The following is a 22,216-nucleotide window of genomic DNA, read 5'->3' as shown; positions in this document are numbered from 1 at the left end:
CGCGCCGCGCCGCACCGCGCCGCGCCGCGTCAGGCCGCGGACGAGCGTCCGGGCGCCATCTTTAGCGGTTTCGCACACAAGCACAAGCATTATGCCTACACATACGCACACAAACAAATATTATTGGTCCGACAGCTGACGGGGGGCTCCGACATGGCTGAATTTATCGGAAGCGCCTTTCCGATATCGGATTGTTTTATCAGATTTAGTTTTAAGGGCATAAAATTAAAGAGAATTTGACACTATTCGTAGGACTGACAGATAAAACCTATGCTGGCGCCATCTATAAAATACTTCGACCGGCAAACTCTATTTGAAGTTGGTAATTTTAAAAAGCGAATTAAATGACAGCTTATTTCGTAGGCAAAATTGTTGCCATACAATAATTTAAAAAATACCTACACTGTGACTTGATTCGCTGGCCATTTTATACAACCGCTTTCGACGTAATTTTTCTCTAAACCAAAATTGCGACTTCTGTACAGTCGAGGTCAAAGACATATTTGTACTTACAATGAGTCCTTTGTAATAATTTAAGGCGTAAAATGTAAACATATCGACTGAACAAAATTATATTCCTAATAACGTGGTTAGCTTTGTCGATTTTCGTTGTATTTAGTAACCTATACCTATTGTTTTTGGATTTTAATGAGTAAAAAAAAAAACAGATAACAAAGACTTATTCATTTATTTTCACAAAGTAAAATAATAATGACGAAAAATATAAAAACGTTAAATACACATAATTAATACTCTTATTACAATTAAACAAATTTTACATCTACAGTCTTTCATATTTTCAGGTTTAGCCAAACAAGTCAACATACTTTTATAATACTCGTAATATGTGATTTGACTTCCGGTTCGAACGCCATCTTGATAGTAGCCTCGTGATTAATTCCTTTGTTTTTTGCTCATTAATATTGTTTAGTGTAATATCGATAGCTTTATTATACAATAATCTAATGTGGTAGTGTGCAGTGAATGGAGAATTAATCTCAAAGCGTGTTTAACCACCATTTTGGAGTCAACGGCCGGTAGTCCACGTGCTTCTCGTAAAATCCAGCTATCGGTTTTACGAGACGACTACAACAACCACCGAACAGCGTCGTGCTCTAAGAGCATTTATTTTGTTCCTACCCTTTTACGTGACATTGGCTACGGGCAACACCGCCCTCAAGTCCATCAAGAAAAGAATATGTGATTTCACTATTTGCTTGCATAAAACGTTTTCTCTAAAATTAACAGACTTATGTATAAATTAAAATATAAATATTTAACGGGCTTCCTAACTTGTTATTGTATTTTGCGACAAGTTTGAGATGCACCAAGTTTTAATTAACTTGCAAATGTTCCAAATAAAACATATTATGGAGGTATTTCTATAAAACTGCAAAACGAAGTTTCTTGCATTGAGGTTTCCGATATTTTTTATAACCTAAATATAATAATACTGGTATTTACAATAAAAGGTGAAACATTATTTACAATATGTGATGATATTTAAGATGCTGATAATAACATAATTTTTATACTTTTAGATTACATCGGAAGGACTAAAAAAGAAAATTAGTTAAGTTAAAACGATTTAATTTTTTAGCCAACCAGTTTTATTTTCAAAACCACATAATATGTGTTTAATATTAGTAGGTATCTCATCAACATCATATAATAATAAGTATTTAGTTCTTGCCAGCATCTTAAATACGTAAAAGTTTACTTCCTGAAATCCTGATGAAATAACATTTATACAATAAATAAACCCACGGAACTGAATTTCACACGGGCCGGAATGATTTCATGCGTTTCTACTGTGTTAAGTAATTTCGTTTACACAAATATCAACTCTAATGTGTGCGTTCTAAGGTTGATTTTAGCCAAGTTAATGTTAAGTGAGGTAAAGTAAGTTTTCGAATTAGGTTGCGACGATAGTTCGTTTCGGTTTTTCGGTTGCGTCATTCGATATAACCGTTTTAACTATTTGATACACTTTTTTTATTAAACGTTAAGTGGGTTTCGATGTCTGTTTATTTTACTATCGATCAGTTCTTGTTATACTTTTTCGTACTATTGTTAATTTAAAGTAGCTTCTTTGTACTTCTCTTAGACGTATTTCAATGATTAGTTACTATAGTTAGATAGAAGAAAGAATCTTTAGAAATATTTGCCCAGGAAAAAAGTAACATTAGATCTTTTTACTAAAAATAGGTATTTTACATACATACTTACAGCTGAATCAGATCGGGGAAATCCTGAAGAAAGGCCAGGTCAAGAGCACCCTAAACCGGCGAGCGTGTATGAGGAATGTTATGAAAGTGAAGGAAGCGAAAGAGGTATGTCAGGATCGTAGCAAGTGGAAATCCGTGGACTCTGCCTACCCCTCCGGGAAATAGGCGTGATTATATGTATGTATGTATGTATGTATGTACTTACAGCTGGTATAATACTGATTATTAAAACAACTGGCAGTTGGTGTTACAACCTTACATAAAAGCCTTACAAGAATGGCATTTGAAAATTTGCACTAATCCTTAAAGCCAGGCCACATTAAAAACGTATGCATCGCGCCAGTTATAATATAAGAAACTGTATGGCAGCTGTCACATCAAGCGGTGTGACACATTGCATACAATTTCAATTTCAGATAAAAATCACGCAAGTAACTAAGGCCTTTTTGCATAACACTTTAAGGTATCTGTTGGCCTTAAAAATAGCCCTAAATCATGGCATTGTTTTTGACGCTTTGACAGAAAGTTTCCGATATTGCGTAATTTTCTACATGGAAACTTTTGTATCGTAAACGAAAGCTGAGAACTAAGATTTCTGAAAATTTCTGCAATTTTTGGGAGACTTTCCGTAACTTGCGCATCATTGTAGGTTTTAGTTCTTCGCATGTTTCCAGTGCGAGCCCCCCTCTTTGCCCCCCTTCTTGCCGTGTGATGAGTGTTTCTCGTGGTGTTCTTCGTGGCCTTGCTTGCCGTTGTAGCCTTTGTGGTCTGCATCCAGGTGGCCCTTGTTGCTGTGGAGAAGAATATTGAGTTAGATAAAGCATCCATGACTATTATAAGTCTCAGTGCCCTGAAACAAAAGAATACCTAATTCTAGTTGCAAGGGAAGTGGGCTGCCAACTGCCCACAGAAATTGGAGACCGTAAGATGGCTATAATTACCATACTCAAAATACTTATATCCTCTCTCAAATAAGTCATGTCCAGCGTTAACATGATGCGCCTTCTTCTTTCCACTCTCATTTCTGTCTCATTCTTACCTTTACTCCCTCGTATCTTTTGTCTTACTCACCTGTATCCCTTCTTCCCTCTCTCAACGAAGTCATATCCAGCGTTGACATTATGTGCCTCCTTCTTCCCACTTTCATTGCTGGCGTGTTTACTACCGCTGTCATGCTCCTTCCTTTACTATTTCGTATGTTTTGTCTCACTTACCTGTATCCCTTCTTGCCTTTCTCAACGAAGTCATATTCAGCGTTGACGTGATGCGCTTTCTTCTTCCCACTTTCATTGCTGGCATGTTTACTACCCCTGTCTTGCTCCTTTACTATTTCGTATGTTTCGTCTCACTCACCTGTATCCCTTCTTGCCTTTCTCAACGAAGTCATATCCAGCGTTAACATTATGTGCCTCCTTCTTCACTTTCATTGCTGGTGTGTTTACTACCGCTGTCATGCTCTTTCCTTTACTATTTCGTATGTTTTGTCTCACTCACCTGTATCCCTTCTTGCCTTTCTCAACGAAGTCATATTCAGCGTTGACGTGAAGCGCTTTCTTCTTCCCACTTTCATTGCTGGCGTGTTTACTGATGCTGTCTTCTTTACTATTTCGTATGATTTGTCTCACTCACCTGTATCCTTTCTTGCCTTTCTCAACGAAGTCATGTCCAGCGTTGACGTGATGCGCTTTCTTCTTCCCACTTTCATTGCTGGCGTGTTTTGCGTTGAATTTGCCGTATCGGTGGTGTTCTCCGCTCTTGTGGTAGTCATCGTAGAATTTGTGCTCTTTGTGGAACTCGTCTTTGTGGTATTTGTTGTGGTAGCCTAGAAGAGAAGAGAAGGAAATTACCATTCAATATGATATTATAAAATAGTTATTTTTACAAGAGGACAAAGTTGTCACGGCACTATGGTTAAACAAACTTTGATACCGAGTGAAACACAATTTTTCACCACACCAAGGAGACAAAAATAATAATATTAACTGTAAAATTATTTGATTTTGGTACCTATTACAATGGTTCAAATCTCCCAGACTTCCCTTAACTTATGCATTTCCTCTCCTCCTTGGACGAGAGCCCTGCGCACATTTAACGAAGTTGCCAATCGAACTGACGTATTTTACTGTTCCGAGAGTGAATTTGTAAAAGTTACATTGCTTGTGTTGTGTTATTCTTAGTTATAGTATGTATATACCTAGTTATAGTAGTAATTTATTATTTTTAAGGTTAATAGACACTATCGCATTGGGTAACTCTAAGGATAGCTGTAAGATTTATTAAATAAAAAATAAAAAATGTTCTATGAAGTCAATTCTTTCGGTAAAAACTTACAATTCATATCAAACCAATCAGGAAATAATTTTGTATGTTAAACCGCAAACAGAAAACCCATAATTTGCCACAAATCGTAAACAAATCACACTTAGATCGATTTACGAGAGAAAGCGGCGCTTACGCAAGATTGTCATTCACGCTCTTTTGTTGATTGACCTCGGATTTAATAGAAATAGGTATTTGGAACATTTACGACACAATGTGTCAGTTTTCATGTAACATTTTTTTGTTGCTTATTAATAATTTGCTTGGTTTAGAAACGCGTAACTTTTCAGGATTGCCATAAAACAAAACTAACCTAACCTATCTATAGGATAACCTTACGAAAATCCTAAAAAGTTAACGGTTTCAGTTTTAGGACTAATGGTAATATGACAAACAATACATTATGACTTTAAACTTTATGGTAAACAAAGGGAAGTTCAATGAACATCGGTTAGTAACCTCTCTACTTTTTTGTAAGTTTTCTTTTTATTGCCAGTCTGTGGCAGTTTTTGTGAACACAATGGTTGGCCTTGGGCTGGTTGCAAGATGATAATGAATCCTATGTATTAATGTGCAAGTAGGTCGCAAAACATTTTCAAAACAAGAGTAGTAAATAATTTAAACGAAACTGCTACACTAAGAACAAATTAATTTTTTTTTTTAATATTTTTAATTTGTGTTTTTTCAAGTAGACACACTACTATTTAAACTATATACTGAAATAAATGTCATATACGAAGGAAAAAATGACCAAAGCCTCTAGTGTCCAGCGGGCTTAGCACGGTAGCATTTTTATCGTCTGTCACCATGCCTGTCACGTTCTAACAAGTAGGTAAGTGCGAAAGTGACACGCATAGTGACAGGTGATAAAAATGCAACCATGCTGACACCGCAGAGCTGGAATCGAACCAGCGTCCCCCGTTTACCGGACAGGTGCCTCTGGAGGTGGACACTGGAGGCTTTGGTCATTTTTACCTTCGTATATGACATTTATTTCAGTTTATAATCTGCTACACTTTTAATTTAACCCTTTTCATCGTACTCCTTTTTTGTTAGCTTACACAATAGGGTATTTCCCTACTAGTCAAATTAGTTTCTTTTTTAGAACTGTCAAAACGATTTGCTAATATGAAATTTGATGACCGGTCTGGCCTAGTGGGTAGTGACCCTGCCTGTGAAGCCGATGGTCCTGGGTTCGAATCCCGGTAAAGGCATTTATTTGTGTGCTGAACACAGATATTTGTTCCTGAGTCTTGGGTGTTTTCTATGTATTTATGTATTTTGTATATTATATATATCGTTGTCTGAGTACCCACAACACAAGCCTTCTTGAGCTTACCGTGGGACTTAGTCAATCTGTGTTAGAATGTCTTATAATATTTATTTATTTATTCATTTATATGAATCATTACACAATGACGCCATGTCACGGTTTTCGCCTGCTTTTTATATTTCTAATATTTCTGTCCGATTTATTGAATAGAACTTGTGTTTAAAAATAATTACTGTTTCTGTTTTTTTTTTAATAATTATCTGGTGTTTTATTTTATGCATAGTGTAAAATAATTTATTTGGAATGCAGTCAAATACCCTATTATTTATTAAGGTTACCTTACCTGTAATATTATGCTCCTTCATCTTGTTTATTCTGTCTCGTTAGTCCTCGTTTAGTTATTTTTACCCGACTGTGTCAGGAGGGTAATATTTTTCAAGTGTATATATGTATATCCAATTCTTTGGCACGCCCTACAGCCCAAACGGTTGGACGGTTTTTGACATAATATGGTGTCAGGTGTCGTTGAATTCGTCAGATAGTAGTGACATAAGCTGTATACATTTTTAAATTGTGTTTTTTTCCATAGCCATATTCATATCAAATAAAACATTTCAAAAATCGTTATACGGATCCCTTTGTTTGACATAATTATTGAAAGTGATACCCCAGTAGCATTTATACGTCATTATGACGTCAGCGACGTCATTATGACGTAATAATGCCGTCATTGTGACGTCTCTGACGTCATTTTGCTTCCTGGGTAATGTAATGATTGTCAGATTATCGTTAGTCATAATTCTGAAACCATTAACTTTGCAGGATTATCGTCAGGTTATCCTATAGATAGGTTAGTTTAGGTTTGTTTTATGACAATCCTGAAAAGTTACGCGTGCCTGAGAAAAAGCAAATTATGACCAACGAAAATGCGGACAAACAATACATTATGACTTAAAACTTTAGTACAGCTTTCTATTTTATGACCTAACATTAGTCTTACCTTTTGTCTTATGTCCCTTCTTATGCCCCTTCTTTTCATCAAATTTCGATCCCTTATGGCCATGAGCCTGTTCCTCATGGCCTCCCTTATGGTCAGCTTTATCATGGTGTTTCTTCTGTTTTCCTTCTGCCTCCTCATATTCTTTACGATGTAACTCATCTGTTTTGAAGCCCTTAGCACCTTTGTCTACATGATGATCGTGCTTGAAACCACTGGAGCTCTGGAAGTTTAGTTAAAGTCAAAGAAATGTCATTTCCCATGTGCAAACCGTGCGCTGCTTTAAGGGGCCACTGATTATCAGTCCACCGGACGATATTAGCCTGTCAGTTAGAACAAAAATTTGAGAGTTCGAACAACAGACAGGCCGATATCGTCCGGCGGACTGGCAGTGGGCCCCTTTACCATTGTGTGTAAAATAAATCTTGGTAGCTACAATTACGTGCTTACGTGTGAATATTAATGAGTAATATAAAGAATGATAAATAAACTGTGTTTACAGGTTGGTCTAAGGAATTTTAACTCAGAGTTTTGAATGATTCACGGTTAGTTTCACTAGACTTATATTGACCGGGATATAGACCGTGATTACCTTTTGTATTACTTGTGAGCTCCCGATGTTGAATAAATATATAGAATGAGGGTAGACAGAGCGCTGTCTACACAACTTTGACACCCACCCGCTATCTTCAGTCACCCGTGAACATGATGCATGTAACTGCGTGGAAATATCGGGAGCTCACAAATAATACAAAAGGTAATCACGGTCTATATCCCGGTCAATATAGTCGTGTCTAATAAATTTTGTTGTGGCTCGAAATATTAACACTGAGTGACGTCATACTTGTTCTGAATCTCTTTGAGGGCAATTTCTCTTTAAAATAGCTCAAACAGCTACTGGGAAATAATTCCAGCGACTTTTATGAGAATTCTCGATAGCGTTTAAGTCAGTGCCAAGCTGGTGGAAGCCACACAGACGCTAGCGTGTACGTAACATACTTTCTATGCATCTCGCTCGTAGTCGAGTCCCATTTTTACCCTTTGGGTACATAACCCTAAAAAAAATTCATATGCAAAAATATCACATTAAACATTTTTGTCAAGAAGAGACAAAGTATTATTAACATGTCAAATATTCTTAGTTGTGCTGATATTCCGTGAAACGGAAAATAACTTGCTCGGACCCGATATCGGAGGCATGGAGACTGTATAAAGGAGCCAAATCTCTATGTATAAAAAGTGTCCATCAAAAAACAGTAATTAGGCGGCGCCACCATACACCGAAATACTACCAAAAACAACATACGTAATTTGGTCGGGTTATTTGTTGCCTTATATGGTTCATGTTATACTCATGTCCCAGAGCCTAACTAGCGCCACCGGAGAGATTAGGAACTATTATTTAAAGCTTAACGCGGTCACTTTTACAACAATTCTGCCATAAGAGGTTGCGATCCTTTCTATACCATCCATAATCGGAGGTCTTTCAAAATGTCAAATGCATACCGTAATACGGGGTGAATAGACACGATTTTGAACTTCTAGCTCGATTTTCAGAAGGAATTCAAGTATCTTAATTAATAAAGTTAACTTTTTTTGTATGAGTCTTAGTTGGTTCTTCAATTTTGCATACGTATTTTTAAATTAAACCCACTTATTTTAGAGAAAATCGAGAAAAACTACCCGATTTCGTCATATTCGTAAAACCGGGTCAATAGACACGTCATATGGGGTGATTAGAAAAAACAGGGCTGTCACTAACTTCAAATAGGTTTATATAGATAGAAAAACAATAAACTGACAAATTAAATTTATTAATCAAACATAATTAAACTATGACATAGTACTCATAATACGTATGAGAATTGTATGTAAAAAAAATCAACTTAGCTTACATTTGAAGCGTATTCTTTAAATAAGTACTCTAGACCTACCTATTATTTAAGGAACAGTTTACATCCCTACACGTATATATTCGCAGATATTTTACATAATTTAATAATTTTCTCTTTTCACCCCGCGATTTCTGGTAACCCCGTTTTACGGTAGAAGTTTTAGGGGTTTCAAGCTTTTTTATCGGGAATTTTCACTCCTTATTCATAATTGTGGTAAATCTTTGTCCATTATGAGTAATAAAAAAAAGATACTCGTATAGCTCAATAAATGTTAGTGGTTTAAAAAATGGGCCAACTAAAATAATTATATGCAAAATTAAACAGGTTGAAAAAATGGCACATTTAGACGTTAAAATACATTTGTGTATTAAACGTATTGATTTTATAAAAATGAGCATAGAAGAAATTTGAGGTCTATTTTTTTTACTACATCTACAGTGGCGCCAACTGGTGAGCACAAAAACGGTAGCCCTCATTGGTCCTCGACGCTATACGATGTGGGTATGTTTGTGTCAATCGATATTTTACAACGCGGGTGACATAAGCTATAAATTGTGGTATTTTCTATAAAAAGGGACCTTATTGTCGATGGCGCTTACACCATTATAAACGATGCTCCGAAATAAATACAATGTCGCGCGACGCTGTGCGGCGTAAGCGCCATCGACAATGAGGTCCCTTTTCATAGAAAATGCCCCAATTTTGGCCGACAGTGAAATAAGTGTGAAGTTAAAGTTTATCAAACGCTTTTATTTTATTTTATTTATTTTATTACAATTATAAGCTTACAGTAATACCATAGAGTAACTTATACTAGAGCGGTACTGTCATAGTAAATTTTGTAACCCCAATAAATTCACTGCCATCTGTCGACACACTTTAAAACTAAAAATGAAGATTTATAAAAATACGATAGAATGTATTTAAATATAGATAAATGATTTTTTTTATTTGCATTAATTATTTTTATGATTTTGACCCATGTTCTTTCACTGATATGCGTTAAAATTGTTAAATAACAAACGAAACCGTCAACGCCATCTATACGACTGTAGGCCAAAACTAGTAGCGCCCTCTGAACGAGAATCAAATTTTCTTGATTTTCGAGGCACGTTTTTTCCTTAGACTGTATCTATCTATTACGGAGTTATATCTATCTTTGGTAATACCAAAGCGCCTATAATGCTAATAACAGTATTTAACAATACATAATGAAACAGTAGATTTATATCATATATTATGTAACAGTAAATCTGATGCTTTGCTTGTTTGTTGACGATTAAATTAATTGTTTTACATGGACGTATTAATTAATTGAAAAGCCGCGTAGAATTTATAAAACGAAGGCAAAAGAAGTGTTATTATTTTAGTAGTCTAGTATAGTTTAGCCGCAGAACTCACAGAAGTAACTAAGCGGGCAAGCAGTTCAAAATTATATACACGCATATATGTTTATCCCTTTTTCTTACTAAATGAGAGAATAAGACAGACGAGTAATAGTTAATGGGGTTGGCAAACTGTCAAAGGTTTGTATAGATGGCGCCAGCATAAGTCTTATCTGCCTTTAGTTTTGTTTTATGAGATTTCATGTTCTCTCGCTCTCACCGAGCGTAAGCGTAAGCATGCCCAGGATTATGGATATCATCTCAATATTTTTTTTTGTAAGTTAAAAAAAATTGGGGTTTTAGAAGCAATTTTCATATTTTAATAACAAAACTTCCGTGAGACACAGACATATTAAATATATTAATAACGGGTCACTCACGTGTTTTAAGTCGAAAACGCTCGACATGTTTCACTCCGTACCGAGGAGCGTCATCAGGAGCTTGCGTCGACGGTGACGGACCGGCGCAGACACACATGGACATGTCGAGCGTTTTCGATTTAAAACAAGTGGGTTCATATTTTCATATTTTTCACTTTTTTGCAACGATTGCCATAAATTTTTTATTTATTTTTAAGGCGCGTTTTAGACCTATATGTTCGTGATTTTTTTCTATCAAGCGAAAGTCAACAAAATCCGAATCGATGAATTTACCAGAAATAAGGATTGCTAAAATTTTTGGCAACCGTTTTGTGATCAAAAAAAGCGCTACGATTTTTAAAAATCCGGTTAATAAAATTCCAAAAAAAAAAAACAATTTGTCACTATTCGTAGGATTGACTGGTAAAACCTACGCTGGTGCCATCTGTAAAATTCGTCGAGCAACCATCCCCATTGAGGTTTGTAGCGCGTAATACAAAAATAAAATAAAAAGCTTTTATTTCAGGCATTTACCCATATTGCGTACAAAATTAAATACTACTTAACAACTAATTGACACTGTAAAGAGGTGCCAGTCATGTTAAAAATAAATCTAATAACGTCATAATAACGTCATAAGAACGTGTATAGATCAGGGGGCCTAGCTAAGATGCCAATCGTTAGCACTACAACAACGAAATGCTTTCTATCTCTCTATCACTCTTATATATTAGTGCGATAGAGAGACAGATAGCATTTCGTTGTCGTAGCGCAAACGATGGGTATCTTGGCTAGGCACCCTACTCACAGTATGTAATTCCACAATAACTTGTATCATGTGCATTTGTTTTAATAGTCATTCAACATTTGGGATTTGTAAATAAGTTTTAGCATAACTCATCATTATAAAATAATGATCAGGCGACCCCAACTTCGCCTGATCATTATTTTATTATGATAAAAGTTATGCTTAAACTTATTTCCAAACGCGTGGCAAAGGATTAATTTTTACCTTAAAACAATTTTTACACAACTAGGGAACAAATCAAATTATTTTATGAAATATTTTTTGATTTGTGTTTTTTTTTGTAGTCACACTACTATATACTTATAAACGGGAACGGGGGGCGGGAATGGGTTCATTTCCCGCCTCGGCCACCGGTGGACTTGGTCACTTTTTCATTAGTGTATGTTTATTTTCACACAGTTCTAATAATTGTGAATTCATATAACTATTAATTGGTAAAATTAATTATTATTTAAATATGTTATTAGGCGAAGTTGGGCACCATAGGTGAAGTAAGGGTTGCCATTGTCAACCCTTATTTTCAATAGATTGCAACATTCACGGGGTTTGCTTAGTACAGTCAGCAATGCTTAGCACCTTTGCATACAAACTTCTATATGCAGCCCCCCTGCAGCTCACTGTGCCTACCTAAAGTCCCCTGTTGCACGTGTGTATCGTTCCGTTACAAAAACGCATAATAAATTATTTTACTTTGATATCTTTTTTTATGCTTATCCGTCATGACACGATTAAATTTCCTGTATCTTACCTTTTTTTTACACAATGCCCAAAACGTTGACAAAGATTTTCACTGCAGCATATTGTTGATAATTTTAATAAACGTTTGCGTCCGTGTATCAATGAAGTAAAAAAAGAAAATTTTAAAGATGGTACGTTTTTAGAGTTCCGTACCTCAAAAGGAAAAAACGGAACCCTTATAGGATCACTCGCGCGTCTGTCTGTCTGTCTGTCCGTCTGTCACAGCCTATTTTGTCCGAAACTACTGGACTAATTAAATTGAAAATAATTATGTAAGTTTGTGACCCAAAGATGGACATTTAACGTAAACAAATGAATTTTTAACATGGGGGCCACTTTTGGGGGTAAATGAGAAAATTAAAAAATAAAGTTTTTCAAACTATATCGTTTTACATATCAAATGAAAGGGCTTATTTTTTTTTATACTACGTCGGTGGCAAACAAGCATACGGCCCGCCTGATGTTAAGCAGTCTCCGTAGCCTATGTACGCCTGCAACTCCAGAGGAGTTACATGCGCGTTGCCGACCCTAACACTCCTCTCCCTAGGTAAGTAAGAAATATATTTCAAATAAACAGTTTATCTATTTATCTATCAATTTTTTTTGTGTCCGTTTTTTTTGGAGGACTCTATCTTTATTAATTTTAAACGGGTATTTATTTATTCTATTATTACTTCTAGGTAAGGAAATATTACCAAATCTCTTCCTGAATGTGTGTGACCAGTTGGATACACGTTCCATATTGGAGCTATTTAACTTAAGATTTGCTGACTCATTATTTCTATAGTACATAGTACAAAAGTATAGTACATAGTACAAGATTTGCTGACTCATTATTTCTATAGTACATAGTACAAAAGTATAGTACATAGTACAAGATTTGCTGACTCATTATTTCTATAGTACATAGTACAAAAGTATAGTACATAGTACAAGATTTGCTGACTCATTATTTCTATAGTACATAGTACAAAAGTATAGTACATAGTACAAGATTTGCTGACTCATTATTTCTATAGTACATAGTACAAAAGTATTGTTTAGAAGTTTGGGTAATTCTGTGCACCAATTAATTCTGTTGAGTTTAATTATTTTAACATAAACTGTTGTCAATGTGAAGAAATTTATTTAATGCGTTTTTGTAAAATGTACACCTATTCTGAATTCTTGTTTTTAGTTTTATTTCTTAACAATTTAAAATATATTTTCATCGTGTTGCCCTTGAACTGTCACATACATATAAGAATAGTCAGCAAGGGTACCGTACCTCAAAAGGAAAAACGGATCCCTTATAGGATCACTCGTGCGTCTGTCTGTCCGTCCGTCCGTCTGTCCGTCTGTCGCAGCCTCTTTGCTCCGAAACTGCTGGACCAATTAAGTTGAAATCCGGCACACATATGTAAGTCTGTGACCCAAAGACGGACATGTAACGTCGACAAATAAATTTGAAACATAGCGGCCATTTTTGGGGGTTAAATGAGAAAATTAAAAAACAAAGTTTTGCAAACTATATCGTGTCATATATCAAATGTCATATATTGTGAGAATCTCATATATATATTTTTTATATTTTTAAGATATACAGGTAATAAGTAAGCTATTCAATAAAATATGCAAAAAATGATTATCCCCTCCCCTTACCTCCGAAACTACTGGGTCTAAAATTTTGAAAAAACAAAAACAAAATAGTTCTTTACCTAAAGATGCCAGGAAAACCTATTAGAAATATAAAGTTAAGTGTGAGTCGGACTTAGAACAAAAATGTGGTTAGGCTGTTTTAGCGACACATCCTCAACGGTTTACGTGAAACGTGGTGTTGTTATTGTGTGATGTACGGCGGAACCCTTAAAACGTGAGTGTGACAAGTACCTTGCCGGTTTTTTAGGGTTCCGTACCTCAAAAGAAAAAAAACGGAACCCTTATAGGATCACTCGTGCGTCTGTCTGTCTGTTCGTCTGTCACAGCCTATTTTCTCCGAAACTACTGGCCCAATTAAGTTGAAATTAGGTATACATATGTAAGTTTGTGACCCAGAGACGGACACGTAACGTAAACAAATGAATTTTAAACACGGGGACCACTTTTGGGGGGTAAATGAGAAAATTAAAAAAAATAAAGTTTTTTAAACTATATCGTGTTACATATCAAATGAAAGAGCTCATTTTGAGAATCCTAAATATATATTTTTTTATAATTTTAGGTTAAACAGTTTAGAAGTTATTTAAGAAAATAGGCAAAAAATGACCATCCCCCCCCTTTATCTCCGAAACTACAAGGTCTAAAATTTTGAAAAAAATACACAAAATAGATCTTTACCTATAGATCACAGGAAAACCTATTAGAAATGTGCAGTCAAGCGTGAGTCGGACTTAGTTACTTAGTTTTTGATCCGACCCCTACGGGTTTTTAAAGACATTTCACTCACGTCTCACATAAAAAATACGTTGTTTAAATTATGTAATGTACGGAACCCTTGGAACGCGAGTCCGACTCGCACTTGGCCGGTTTTTTTATTTGTTTTTATTGCATTTTTCACATAGCTTGGGAACGGTGACAGATGTCACCTCAATACAAATGTGCGTAAATACAAAGAAGACAGCAATGTAGGTGCAAAGTTAATGAAGCACTTAATCTAAACACAAAACACAACTTACCTTTCCTCCTTTATGCGCATCATGCTGGGCATGTTTCGCATGACCACCACCCTGCTTATGCCCCTTCGCATGCTTATTATGCTTAACCACGGCAGCTGCTTCCTGCTGATCCTTCAGCAGCGGGACTTCTTCCACGGTAGCTACAGCAACTTCTGAGGAAAGCGGGACTTTCGCTTGGATGATGCCTAAGGGACTTTGGAAGGAGTTGGGAGCGTCAGCTACTTGTATAGAAGATTTTACTGGAACTAAGAATGGTTGTTGGTGGGATTGAGCTACATTTGAAGGTTGAGAAAGTTGATGGACTTGGGGCTTTGCAACCAGATTTTGAGGATATTGGGTTACTTGAGGCGTGGCGTGGATAGGTTGAAAACGTTCATGGGCTACTTGAGGCTTTGCAACTAAATTTTGAGAATATTGGGGTACTTGAGGCGTTTGGATTTTTGCGTATGACGCTTGGACAGGAGCTTGGTGAGGTTGAGTGTACAAAAGTTGAGCTTGGAAAGGTTGGGACACTTGACGAGCTTGTTTATATGGCACAGGAGACAACACAGACGGCACAGGACGATACACAACAGGCACACTCACATCTGGCCTCGTATTTGGAGCTGCATAAACTTTATGATAATGCTCAGCGCTAGCCGCTAACATTTCTTCATAAGGAGGCGATGGATAACTCTCTCCATCTGTAAACTCGTGGACTTCGTACTGGTGGACTTGCCGAGGAGTTCTTACTGAGCGACGAATGCGACTTATTGGAACATCTTCGTATGTACATCTTTTCACTCTTATATGCTCTTCAAACGGACCTTCGTTCACATTACGCCGTGTCCTGTTCTCTTCATAATCACCATTTATCTCACGTCTGGCTCTAGAATGTTCTTCAAACGGATCGTGAACATCCCGCCGCGTTCTAAAAATCTCTTCATAAGGATCATCATCTTCTATATCTCGTCTGGTTCTAGAATGTTCAAAATCTTCTATGTTCCTTTTGTCTCTAGAATGCTCATAATCTTCTTCATTATAAGGTTCTTCCAACTCCTCCTCCTCGATGTTATCATCGAGCTGAGCGGCCACCGCAACAACTAATAACAACCAAAGTAACTTCATCACTGCTGCAAGCGTTGTATTTTTTTCTTTTATACCTTTCAAAGTCGGTAGATTGCAAATACGAATAAGTAAACAATGATATTTGCTCAAGCGGGCGCGCGCGGTCAAAGCTACCGATGCACTGTGGTCCTCGTCCGAGCCCCGCTTAGAAAGCGTACTTTAACGCTAAAATGGATTTTCGGTGAAAACTATGACCGTGAATAAAATTAAGTTTTCTGAGGTTATATTATGCAATGATTACTGAACCATGGATGATGTATCGATAACAGGTATTATGCGATTTATGGGGGTAATAATAAGTTTTTAGGCGATTGAAGTAAACGTGAATGAGAATTACTAAATCATTTCATTGCTATTTTTATAATATTTAGCTATTGTAATTGTAATATTGATCGTGAATGTCCAAATAATTGTATTGTTATTAAAAATCTATTGCATTATTGCTGTTGGAAAACATTGATCAATACGGTGGAGTAATCGAAATGGAATTGAAAAAGTCCTTTAGCAACACTTGCTACGAACATTTAATTATTTTAGATGTCTATAATTATAGAATCAATGACAATTCTGCCTTGCTAAAATTATTACATACATGATTAACAACCGTATGTGACACAGGAAAACTATTATAAAATTTTTCCCCTCACTAGCTCGGAAAGCCGTCTTTTATCCTTTAAAACAAGCGGGGAAAAACGCATTTTATCCACTAGTGGGGAAAGTAATTTGACCTTGGATGGAGCGTGTTTAAGTAGCTTTTGACAGATAACAAAACGTAAAATGCTCATAATAATGCTTCGTTCGATATTAATTATCATAAATAAATGGTTTGAGAATTTAATAAAAAATACCGAATTTAGCTTTATTTAATGATTTTAAGTCATAAACCTTTAATTGCATAAAAAACATTTCTTTTTTTAAATGATGTTGAATGTAATTCTGAACGCACAAGTTGAGTCGATGCAATTTCAAACCGCTTCGTCAGAAATGTCAACATGTCAACATAACATTGTTAAGGGGCCCACTGACTATCAGTCCGCCGGACGATATAGGCCTGTCAGTTGTTCGGAACTGTCAAATTTTTGTTCTAACTGACAGGCCGATATCGTCCGGCGAACTGATAGTCAGTGGGCCCCTTTAACAAAAATTTTCTCACCGACTCCGACACGTAAAAATACACAACTTCCAGAGTTTTCTGTTATAATATCGTATTATCGTAAAAAAATTAGTGATTCCAGTGATGAAGATGATCTAACGCCTGTCTAGATATGTTGCACTTTCCTCGCTATAGTGAGGGGAAAAGTTTTGTGTTACACACGGGTGCAAATGTATTCAGAAATCAGAAACATTTATTGTTCAAACTGTGTAGGTACAAGAAGTATAGCTAGGTACATTTTTTTATGGGTATCAACAGTTTTACCCTTTTCGGGCATACAATTTATTTTATCTTAAACTAAGTAATCTTAAACTAAATTTTAATATACATTTAGGTTTTCAGAGTTATAAAATTCTTTTAGGTTATAGAAGACTTTGTCTATTAAAAAGTTTTTTAAGCATCTTTTAAAGGTATTTCCTTCGAGGCTTTTTATTTCATTAGGCAGATGATTAAAGACATTAATAGCGGATATGAATGTGCTTTTTTTATATATTAAAGTGCTAGCTCTCGGAAGTACCATATTATATTTATATTGCGATCTAATATTATCTTTGCATGAGCGCTTTGTGAAATGTTCAGGGTGATTTTTTACAAATAGACTTAATTCTAATATATAAATACCGGTAAGTGTCAAAAAGCGCTTTTCCCTAAACACGTCACGTAGCGATTCATCTGTGTACATTCTAAAAACAGTTCTTAAACATCTTTTCTGCAATATGAATGTTTTATCAACATCAACAGAATTGCCCCAAAAAATTACTCCGTACGTAAGTAGTGGGTAGACTGTTCCATAATATGCACTGATAACTATTTTTTCGGAACAAGTTTCTGACAATATTTTACTTCTCGTGTGTTGAAACACTCGCTACGCTCAAGATTCTATTTTAGAACCACTCGCTTCGCTCGTGGTTCAACTATAGATTCCTTTCGCTTGCTCGTGTTTCAATTCCACACTTGCGGGTAAAATACAACTTTGCACCCTTGTATGACAAATAACTATTATCTATTTACTTAATAATAATTATAGGTAGTTTTTCCATAATGTTGTAAATAAGGCATTTATTTTTTGTCATGAAAGTCTTGTGATTAACGTATCGTAGGGTTTTTTTTATTTACAAATTTAATAGGTAGGTTTTAGGGTTACGTACCCAAAGGGTAAAAACGGGACCCTATTACTAAGACCCTACTCTCCGTCTGTCTGTCTGTCTGTCACCAGGCTGTATCTCATGAACCGTGACAGCTAGACAGTTTAAATTTTCACAGATGATGTAAGTATTTCTGTTGCCGCTATAACAACAAATACTAAAAAGTACGGAGCCCTCGGTGGGCGAGTCCGACTCGCACTTGTCCGGTTTTTAGTTAGTTGTGAGACAGTTTACTGAGCAACGAAGTTTAACAATCTCTGAGGTCACTGGCTGTCATTAAATTCCTTAGGTACTTAGTTATTTACTTACGCATTGACGTCATTTGGAATAAACAATTAAACATGGAACAATGTCCTTATCTAGATAAATATAATAAAGATCATTAACATTGCACTGAGGTCATGGTAGGTTAAAGAGGCTTGTTCCACATCCACAGAATAAGTAATAGTATTATCATACAGAACGGCCACGCACCGCCCCGTTCCGATTCGAATTACCTCGCCCCGTGACACGATTGACGGCCGTTCAGTACTGTTTTTGAGCAACTTACTCACACAATGACGCATGACGCGTGTCCACCCTGTGCTTGTTCTTTATATATTTTATGTAGGTACGTATATTATTATTTATTTATTTTAAAATTTAATTCAGGCAACAAGGCCCGTATTACATATACCTTATCATACATATACATTTCATAAAGTTAAAAACTAACTAATTTGGCGACAGAACGGCGTGGCTCCGTTGAATTGTTTGCTCTTGTGTCGGATTCGGCAGTTTGCCCCGGAACCTCCGAAACGCGCCACCCTTCGGCCAGAAGTCGGCGCACTCGATGGTCCCCTGCAGCGGTCGCGGCACGCGCACCACAAGAGAGGAAGTGCACGTAGTGGCGCGATCGAAGCTGGAACACCCTCAGCGTGAACCGGTCTTCTGTTGTACATACTCCACCGCTTCAGCAGCCATGGCGGTGTAATGCAAGCGCGATATGTACAGCGCCTTACTCGGTGTAGCACCCGCATGCCAGAATATAATTGTATGATCTTTCTGTAGTAAATGATCTAGTTATTAGGTAAAATGGGGCATTTTCTATGAAAAGGGACCTTGTTAAATCACATTTAGAAACGGGTCTATCGCGAATTTATTTTGTTACCTTTATTTACCGACGTTTCGACACAGGTTTCACTGGTCGTGGTCGCGGCTTCGTCACTTTTTCTTTAATATACAGGGTGGGCACAGGGATTCCGACACACTTTAACCATGAATTCTAGTGCCTATTTGGATAAAAAAAAAGTAATATAACAATGCCATAGAAAGCCTAATTTACGAGATATTCAATTATTTAAGTAATTTCGAAGTTAAAAAAACTCAAGGCTAACACGCCCTTATGTGACGTAATCATACATACCAAGACACAAACAATCACACATGCAAAGCAGAAGTGTTAAAAATAGTAAACTTACCTGTCACCTGCTATAAACTAGACTATAAAGTGTCATATTGGTGTCGCATGTTGTCTTTTTCACTCTTTCAAACTAAAGATACGTTCACAAGTTAGTACTATCGTTAATTGATTTATTTTGTTCCAGAAATTAAGTAAATTAATTAGGCAATTTTGGACCCATGTTGATATAACATTTTTCTTTCGTAACACTGCCAGGAATCCACGGTTAAAGTCTGTCGGAATCCCTGTGCCCACCCTGTATGACATCTATTACAGTTTTTAATTTATTTGAATTGTTGTTGTTATTTTTTTGTAGGAATCTTGTATATCCTAAAACGGTTGATTGTAACAATAAAATGATTAATTATAACTTTCTTACCTACTTATTTAGGTACTTTATTTTACTAGTTGTACCTGCGGCGCTCGCGTAGTATTTCGTTTTTTAACTTACCCTTAGAGGTATTTAATAAAATTATTAGTTTTTTAGCATTTAATATTTGGCATCTCAATATCTGTAAAATAACGGATTGAAAGCAGAGAAAAAAATATTAGGACATAATTACCTACGTGGATGAAGCGATTTTCCGCGTTTTTAAGTTATACCCTAATGGGGTTGGCAACTGTCAAAGGTTTGCAGAGATAGCGCCATCATAGCTTGCCCCTTTTTCTATGAGATTTGGTTTAAAGGGCTGTCATCAAGGGCATTAAAAAGACAAAAAATTGCCACAATTCTAGGGATTGACAGGGCAAGCGCCATCTGCTAAATATTTCGACCGGCCAACCCCATTAGCATGCAATTTGACCTAGTTGCAATCTTTTGTCACCCAGGGAACAACATTGTCATTTAAATTTGCACCACCATTTGAAAAAAAGTTAGTAACAAGCATGTTTGTGACGTTATGGCAGTTGAAAACCTCCATAGATCTCGACGTTCGCTTACAAATAGGCGGGTAGTATGCTTATTCAGCGTATAAAAAAGGTACTATCGTCTCTCAATGAAGCAACGGCCGACATTGCAAGATTTGCAAGTGATTAATCTAAAATTGCCCAACGTTTAAAACATTTGCTAACCCCATCTTGAAATTTAAATAGAAGAACTTTTTTAGTTGACCATGAGTAATGAGAACGGCCTAAGTTTGTTTTTGTTTTGGTTGGGTAGCAAAAAATAATAAGAAACAAAAGGTAGGTGCTGTAACTTAACTGAAATAAAGTTTTGGGACAGAAAAAATATCGAGCATTATAATAGAAAGGTGTGGAAAAGTCCCAACAAGGTAGACTTACAATAGGGTATTTGACAGTATTTTAAATAAGAGTTATTTACGATACAAGTGCGGAAAAAAGGAAATTCAAAACGAGTGGGGATAAATTAAAACACGACCGCAGGGAGTGTTTTAAATCGTAACGAGTTGCGAATTACCTTTTCGCACGTGTATCGTATAACGTTTTACAGTACAATTGGCCTTTTAAACTTTCGACATATGCACGAAAAGTGCACCATATGTACTGTAAATTATTTTACACCATGCATGAAATAAAGCACCAGAAGCGAAAGCGCCAGCAGTTACTTTTAGACACAATTTCTATTTTGAAATCCGTATTAACCCGTGACGTCACATGCTAAATCCCATAGTACCGAAATCGTTTTGACAGTTCGAAAAACCGGCCACGTGCTTACTTTTTAGTATTTGTTGTTATAGCGGCAACAGAAATACATAAAATTGAAAATTTCAACTGTCTAGCTATCACGGTTCATGAGATACAGCCTGGTGACAGATAGACAGGCGGACAGACGGACAGCGGAGTCTTAGAAATAGGGTCCCGTTTTTACCCTTTGGGTACGGAACCCTAAAAAAGAAACTGATTTGACTAGAAGTCAAATACCCGGTTCAATGACCACAAAACATACAGCGCAGTGTAGCCATCTTTTTTACTATCAAACTAGGCGACGTTTTTTTCTTAGAGTTTTACCTCTACAAAATCAATAAATCTCTGGCGATACGCATGACTGCCTTTGGAGAAACTGTACAAATAGATTTATAACAATTACATTTGACTGTTATAATAATTGAATTGTATTCGTGCTTGACCTTATTGAGTTGCAAAAAGTTTATTTAGTTTTTATGAATATCGCAATAATATGATTTATTTTAACAGTAGACGCCAGCCAACAAAACAAACACAAACACATGTCATGTTGCTGGTAGAATTTGGATATACAAGAAAAATGGATTAAAAAACCGGGCAAGTGCGAGTCGGACTCTCGCACGAAGGGTGTTCCGTACCATTACGCAAAATAGGGCAAAAAAAATCACGTTTGTTGTATGGAAGCCCCACTTAAATATTTATTTTATTCAGTTTTTAGTATTTGTTGTTATAGCGGCAATAGAAATACAGTCATAATGTGTGAAAATTTCAACTGTCTAGCTATCACGGTTGATGAGATACAGCCTGGTGACAGACAGACAGACAGACAGACGGACAGACGGACAGAGGTCTTAGTAATAGGGTCCCGTTTTTACCCTTTGGCTACGGAACCCTAAAAAGCTTGAAACCCCCAAAACTTCTATGCATTTGACATATCTCCATCTACACTAGCGCCCCTAGCGGCGAAATTAAACGCGGTAGCCCTCATTAGCAGTCTCTTTCCAAAGACAGTTGGCGATGTGCATTATTTATCGCCGGGTACTTTAATATTGGTTAATAAAACTTCAGAA

At 36.3% G+C, this 22,216-nt stretch overlaps 1 protein-coding gene across 3 annotated transcripts; it reads right to left on the bottom strand.

Annotated features, from left to right (window-relative positions):
• Positions 1-669: 669 nt before the first annotated feature.
• On the bottom strand, positions 670-15,890 carry LOC134741267 (histidine-rich glycoprotein-like). 3 transcript variants are annotated; one of them, XM_063673977.1, is made up of 4 exons: positions 14,657-15,890; positions 6,821-7,040; positions 3,858-4,050; positions 670-3,019 (listed from the first exon to the last, which is right to left on the bottom strand). In XM_063673977.1, the coding sequence occupies exons 1-4, from the start codon at positions 15,761-15,763 to the stop codon at positions 2,881-2,883; spliced, it is 1,659 nt and encodes a 552-aa protein (XP_063530047.1). In that variant the 5' UTR covers positions 15,764-15,890; the 3' UTR covers positions 670-2,880. The 3 variants fall into 3 exon arrangements, 2 of the variants coding, with proteins under 2 accessions (XP_063530047.1, XP_063530048.1); XM_063673978.1 differs by having other exon boundaries at positions 15,242-15,885; XR_010127869.1 differs by lacking the exons at positions 3,858-4,050; positions 6,821-7,040; positions 14,657-15,890 and adding an exon at positions 3,300-3,388 and having other exon boundaries at positions 2,884-3,019.
• Positions 15,891-22,216: the final 6,326 nt, after the last annotated feature.

The sequence above is a fragment of the Cydia strobilella genome, chromosome 5 (genome assembly GCF_947568885.1).
Source record: "Cydia strobilella chromosome 5, ilCydStro3.1, whole genome shotgun sequence".
Taxonomy (NCBI): domain Eukaryota; kingdom Metazoa; phylum Arthropoda; class Insecta; order Lepidoptera; family Tortricidae; genus Cydia; species Cydia strobilella.
This window is presented reverse-complemented; position numbering and strand designations above follow the sequence as displayed.

Bases quoted from the DNA above. Each gene is read 5' to 3' on its own strand.
- LOC134741267 (XM_063673977.1), bottom strand. From the start codon at position 15,763: ATGAAGTTACTTTGGTTGTTATTAGTTGTTGCGGTGGCCGCTCAGCTC. The intron at 7,041-14,656 runs GTAAGTTGTGTT...CTAAACTTCCAG, and splicing joins ATGCGCATAAAGGAGGAAAG to AGCTCCAGTGGTTTCAAGCA. The intron at 4,051-6,820 runs GTAAGACTAATG...CTTCTCTTCTAG, and splicing joins GAAGGGACATAAGACAAAAG to GCTACCACAACAAATACCAC.